This window comes from Cannabis sativa, chromosome 6, assembly GCF_029168945.1.
Source record: "Cannabis sativa cultivar Pink pepper isolate KNU-18-1 chromosome 6, ASM2916894v1, whole genome shotgun sequence".
NCBI lineage: Eukaryota > Viridiplantae > Streptophyta > Magnoliopsida > Rosales > Cannabaceae > Cannabis > Cannabis sativa.
This window is the reverse complement of record NC_083606.1, coordinates 4,464,662-4,471,380: the sequence shown is the minus strand read 5'-3', so window position 1 is coordinate 4,471,380 and position 6,719 is coordinate 4,464,662. Positions and strand designations below refer to the sequence as shown.

Here is a 6,719-nt window from a genome sequence, read left to right as displayed (position 1 = left end):
TAATAACAAATAATAATTTTCCTTTAATTTTTAATTCTATCACTTTTAAATATTGCAAAAAAAAAAAATAACTATCATAAAATTTAGTATACATTTTTATCAAAAAAAAAAAAAAATAGTATACGTGCCTCGCACGTAACTTTTTGCTAGTATATATATATATATATATATATTTCTTCTATGGTAAAAACCTAATGAAGACATGTGATTAGGTGTTTAATTTTCTTTTGGTGGTTCTATTAATGTGGGCATGCGCGCATAGAAGTATTTTTGGGAAAAAAAATGTAGTATCCTAAAAAATAAAAAAATGAGGGTTATATTATATATAATTTTGAGAAATTTACAATAATTTATAACATATAAAGCAGTATTTAAATAGTTTATTTCATACGCTTGTGTATAAAATAAAATAATCACACGTACAATATATTATGTAAACTCTATTTACGGCGTGTTAAATTTTTTTATATTTCTTAAAATTTTACAAAATATTTTAAATAACTATATCACATATCACCATTAGACAAAAATTTAACTAAAATATTATTTTAGATATCAAAACAAATAAAAATACATCAGTAGATTTATTCAAAGGGGGTGTAATATTTTTCTTTTTGTGGTATATTGTGGCATTTTATCATAAAATAGTAATAACGTATAATGTAGTGTATCTCAATAAGTATGTATATGTCACCAGTTATCATCAACAAATTATATTAATACATTGTCAAATGAAACATAGATTTAATAAACACATAAAATATATTCCTTTTTTGAAAGGAATAAAATACACAATACTAAAGAAAAACAACTTAATAAATTAATTCCATTTTAAATTTTATGCTGGCTTTTAAAAATTTCAAGGGTGGCTGCTAACATCTTCTTCTACATTATATATATTAATTCATCAATTAGTAATATCAGTCACAAATCACAACTCCTAAAATAAATTATGAATATCTTCTTCTTTCTTTTCATAATCTCTTGTCCACTTTCATCATCAATCTCTGATACTTTACATGCAGGTTCATCATTATCTGCAGAACAACAAAACGTCGACGTTTTAGTTTCACCAAATGGGATCTTCTCAGCTGGATTTCACTCCATTGGGAACAACGCATACTCATTTGCCATATGGTTCACCCAAAAGAAAAATCCCACAGTGGTTTGGATGGCAAATCGTGACCAACCAGTCAACTCCAAAGGCTCAAAGCTAACTCTCCTCAAATCTGGTAACCTCATATTAATCGACGCTTATAGAATAGTCATTTGGGCCACAGGAACGACGTCGTTTTCAGTACCTCAATTGCGTTTACGCGACAATGGAAACTTTGTTCTTATAACCGAAGACGACGTCGTTTTGTGGCAGAGTTTTAGCTCACCAACGAATACCCTTCTTCCAGAACAACCTTTAACAAGATACAAAGGAGGGCTTGTTTCGTCAAGAAGTCAAAGTAACTTCTCTTCTGGTTTCTATAAACTTTTCTATGACACTGACAATGTCATGCGCTTAGCGTTTGATAACAATGACGTGTCAAGTGTTTATTGGCCTAATCCGTGGTTGTTAACTTGGGAAGCTGACAGGTCTACATACAATAATAGTAGAGTTGGGGTGCTTGATTACTTGGGAAATTTTAGCTCGTCTGATAAATTTACTTTCTTGTCAGGAGATTTTGGTTCGAGGGTTCAGAGAATATTGAAACTTGATATTGATGGCAATGTTAGATTGTATAGTAGAGAAAAGTCATGGGAGAATTGGGTTGTTACATGGCAAGCTTTTACCAATCCTTGTAGGATTCATGGTATTTGTGGTGCTAATAGTCGATGCATGTACGATTTTAATGGCAGAAAATGTTCTTGTCTTCCAGGACATAAGATGAAGAATCGTACTGATTGGTCTTATGGGTGTGAACCAAAATTCAATTCCTTCTGTACCAAAAACCAAACTTCAAGATTTATCAAACTTTTCAATTCTGAGTTCTACGGCTATGATTATGGTATCTACAACAACTACAGTTATCGAGATTGTGAAAATTTGTGTTTACAGTTTTGTAACTGCAAAGGTTTCCAATACTCATATTTTATCAACCTTGGTATTTTTAAATGTTATCCCAAGATGTTATTAGTTAATGGATACCATAGACCAGGCTTTTCAGGAAATGTATACTTAAGGCTACCTAAAACAGATGATCATATCTCATTATATGAAAACTCAACTGAAGAATTTAAGTTTGACTTAAATTGTTCTAACAAAGCCACTACAATACAGATAGCCAAAACTTATACTAAAGGCCAAGTGAATATGGCATTGGAATTCATGTTTTGGTTTGCATGTGGGGTTGGAGGAATTGAGATTATTTCTATTTTTCTCATTTGTTGCTTGCTGATTAGAACCCGAAAATACTCTGATACACATAAATTTCAGGTTCAACTTATGGCTGCAACTAGATTGAGAAGATTTAGCTACTCTGAACTCAAGAAGGCCACAAAAGGCTATGTTGAAGAGATTGGAAGAGGAGCAACAGGCATTGTTTATAAAGGTTTACTATCCGATTCTCGAGTTGCAGCAATCAAATTACTCCCTGAAGCTTACCAAGGTGAAGCTGAGTTTTTAGCAGAAGTTAATACCATTGGGACACTAAATCATATGAACTTGATAGAGATGTGGGGATATTGTTTAGAAGGAAAACATAGGATTTTAGTGTATGAGTACTTGGAGCATAAATCTTTAAAAGAGAACTTATCTAGAAATGTGCTTGATTGGAACAAAAGATTTGAAATTGCAGTAGGAACTGCAAAAGGTCTTGCTTATTTACATGAAGAGTGTTTAGAGTGGGTTTTACATTGTGATGTTAAGCCTCAGAACATACTCTTAAGCTCTAATTATCAACCAAAGGTAGCAGATTTTGGCTTGTCTAAACTACTAAAGAGAGGAGAGCTTAGTAGTCAAAGCTTCTCAAGGATTAGAGGAACAAGAGGTTATATGGCTCCAGAGTGGGTTACAAACCAACCCATCACATCAAAAGTAGATGTTTATAGTTATGGGATTGTTGTTTTGGAGTTATTGACTGGAAAGAGCCCTACAAGTTGTGTTGGTAATAGTAATGGTATTGAAGAAACAGAGCAAATAGAACTTGTGAAGTGGGTGAAAGATATGGTTAATGGAACTGGAGAACTGGAAAAGATCATGGAATCTTCCATGGAAGGTGAATGTGATATGAAAAAGTTTGAAACTCTTTTGAATGTAGCCTTAAATTGTGTGGAGGAAGACAAAGATGCTAGACCTTCAATGAGCCAAGTTGTTAAGTCCCTCCTGCATTTTGAGGATGATAAGTAGTGACAATCAATACTTCTATCTTTTCATAAGATTATGAATTTTGTGTATTGTATTTGTGGTTGTATTTGTACAAACTTAATAAAATTTGTAATATATATACATATAAATTTGTAATATATAAATACCTATCGTTTTAACAAGTAATACTTGCAAAGAGTGAAGTCGATCCCACGAGGATTGTAGTTAAATATGTTAAAATTAAATTCTTACTTCTATTTGGCTTAATAAAATTTATACATTCTAGTATTTGAAACCTGAAATTAAAGAAAACAAGCATAATTCTATTCCAAAAAATGATAATAAAAAAGAAAATTAACTCTAAAAATAACATATATAATAGGCTAAAAATATCTTAACAATAAAGAGTCATTTGTTATTAAGTTGGAACTCATTTTTGATACTAAGTTTTCCATTTGTAGACCAAGCACAAATACAGAGAGATACAAAAGGGTAATCTCAACCTTACACGTATATAACAAATTATTACAGAGATGGAATCTTAGAATTCAGTGCTAATAGAATTCAATTGAGATTGTTTCATTCTCCAACAAACTAGGGGAAATCTCATAAGACTAAAAGACCCCTGCATAATTTTATACTATGTTTCGAATTGGTGTAGCTTTTCTGTCTACTTTGTAAAGTAAACATACGAGATTGAATCCTTTCAATGGCTTCACTAGTAGTCCTCTAGAACAATTCAGGTCCAAGGTAACGTCTCTCACCGATCTTATCCCAATAGATAGGTGTTGACATTTCCTACCGTACAACATCTCGTAAGGTTCCATACCGGTGGTACTCTGATAACTGCTATTATATAAAAACTAAATGCCTAATAAAGGCTTGAAGTGGAGATGTTACACAAATAGTATCAGAGTCTTGACCCAATTGGAAGTATGGTCGACGAGCATGTCCAATCCTGTAAGGGGTGATTATGATAGTCAGTAGATCCCATGATCAGTAAGGAGAAATATTGGGTAAGCTATGCAATCTCACACTGTCTGGAGAAGTTTTCTCAAGAAATGTGCGAATGATGACCCGAACTCGAAAATAATCATGCCACACTCCTAAAAAATTCTTCAGATCAATTTCTACTAACTTTCCCATCACATTGGCCACATTACAAAGAACACTCCCAAACATACATCTCGATTGCATATCATAAATCTAAATCCAAATGTCTAATTTGTTTAAAACCACCATCTAAGGCTTGCCATCGTTCTTCAGTCTCTCCAATATCAATTGCATCCAAATTAAAAGTCCAAGAGCTACTAGATTTTCTTTTAATGTCCACCTCGTGATAAAATTGAATGAGATATCGATCAGGTTGCAACTTCCCAACCTTGGTTTATAAAGAGATGCCAAGACATTTTGCATAGTTTCAAAGTCAACCTCACGATCTGAGAGGAACCTCCCAACTAAGCACCATCTCGCATTTATGCCATCATCTTCCTCTTCCCCTCCAATCGCAATCATTTCTTCTACATCCTCAACCTGAACACGAAGCACTTCCTCTTCCAATACTCTCATGTCCCAACTTACAATTTTTTTTTTCATTTTTAAACATTAAATAAATAAGAAAATTGAGATATTAGAAAAAATGAAACAAAACTCATTTATGATGACATATGTCCTTTTAAAGTTTTTCTTTATATATAGCATATTAATAAGGAGTTTCGGCTTGGGAATGGTTGCACGAAATTCAGATGGTTTGTTGCTTGAAGGTAGGATGAAGTACACTTCGGTCCAAGTGGATGTGGCTGTTGCAGAAGCAATAGGCATCCGTGAGGTATTGAGTTGGCTAAAAGAGAGACAATGGCCTCAAGTCTTTATCGAAACAGATTCTCTGTGTGTGGTGCAAGCTTTCCATAGTTCCATTGATATGATTTCCTTGTTTGGTAGTGTCATTCAAGATTGTAAAATGTTGTTTGCATCTTTTAATAATGTTGTTGTGTCTTTTGTTAAGCGATCGGCTAATGTAGTGACTCATAAGTTTGCCAAAGCTGATAGTGTTAAAAATAATCCTCCACTTACACTGATATTAAGACCAGATACAACCAGATACAAAAGGACAGAAAAGGAAATCCCTAAGGTGGCCTTCGGCCTCTAACTCCCTAACTGAAATTAGTTAGAATGGATTAGGAAAATCCATACCTAACTAATATCAGTAACTAACAGAATTTAACACATGCTGAAATTAAAAGACAAACCCTAGATCTATAAATATACCTCAAAGCAAATCAACCAGATTATGTTGGTTGAGAGTGTTCTTCAAGATCCAGAACTTTGAAGCTTGAAGAACCAGAAATCGAAGCTCGTACATGCAAAGAAAACAACAGAGGGGTTAGATCAAGAGAGAGAGAGGGATTAAACACTGAATAAACACATAAACACTTGTATTAAACATAAGATTACCAGTCAAAAATTACCTGTGACTTGGAATCTTCATTGTTGTATGTCTGAAACGTTTTGATAGTGGAATCGAGCTCTCAGAATTTGAGGAGCAGCTCAAACGGAGACGTAGCCAACTCGTTGGTGAACTTCGGGAAAAATTTGGTGTTTTCTAACTTAAATCTCTATAGCTTTTGTGTGTGTATGGGTATAAAGATCAGATCATTGTAGATCTGATCTTTCTGCTGGGTTTGTGTTTGAGATTTCTGGGTTTCTAGGGCTTGGATTCGAGTTTCTCTTTGAGAAACTCTCTGCTAGGGTTTCTAGCATTTCAGAGAGAAAGGAAGGAAATGAGAAGGTTCTCGATCCATTCCTAGGTTTTGTTCAAAGACAAAACGGGGTCGTTTTGGGGTTAACTTTGAAAAGTCAAAGTGAACAGAGAAAGGTCGAAATTGACCTTGGAATTCTGATTTGTTTGTTTTGTTGGTGTAGGGACAAGATAGTAAATTTCTATCTTAAATTTCCTACAATGGTATCAGAGCTTGGTTGAAGCTGTAAAGATCAACATTCAAACATATCAAGTTGGAGAAGAACTCAAGCAAGAAATCAAGAAACACAAACAAGAAATTCAAGAACTCAACAAAACCAATCTGAAATCTTTAACAAAGGATTTCTGGGACATTTTCTAATAACCATTATAACTGAATTGCCTATTATTATCTATTTTAATTGATTTTACTTAACTTCATTAATTATGAGCAATTTAAAGGTTGACATTGACAAATTTGATGGTTCTGGTGATTATAGGATTTGGAGGAGAAAGATTAAGTCACTCTTGGCTCAACAGAAATTATTGAGAGTACTTAATGACCCTATAGAATGGCCAGAAGGGACTACCAAGATTCAACAAGAAGAATACTTGGAAATCAAGCATCGGTATCATGATATTTAACTTATCAGATGCCATTATCAGGTTAATTGATAAGGAAGAAAC

General features: G+C 33.5%; 1 protein-coding gene across 1 annotated transcript; it reads left to right on the top strand.

The window, feature by feature from the left end:
• The first annotated feature begins 779 nt into the window (after nucleotides 1-779).
• On the top strand, nucleotides 780-3,616 carry LOC115694865 (putative receptor protein kinase ZmPK1). The gene has a single exon (XM_030621969.2). It carries the CDS (start codon nucleotides 953-955, stop codon nucleotides 3,335-3,337), a length of 2,385 nt encoding a protein of 794 aa, XP_030477829.2. The 5' UTR covers nucleotides 780-952; the 3' UTR covers nucleotides 3,338-3,616.
• Nucleotides 3,617-6,719: the final 3,103 nt, after the last annotated feature.

Excerpts from the sequence above, each read along its gene's own strand:
- LOC115694865 (XM_030621969.2), top strand. The coding sequence starts at position 953 with ATGAATATCTTCTTCTTTCTTTTCATAATCTCTTGTCCACTTTCATCA.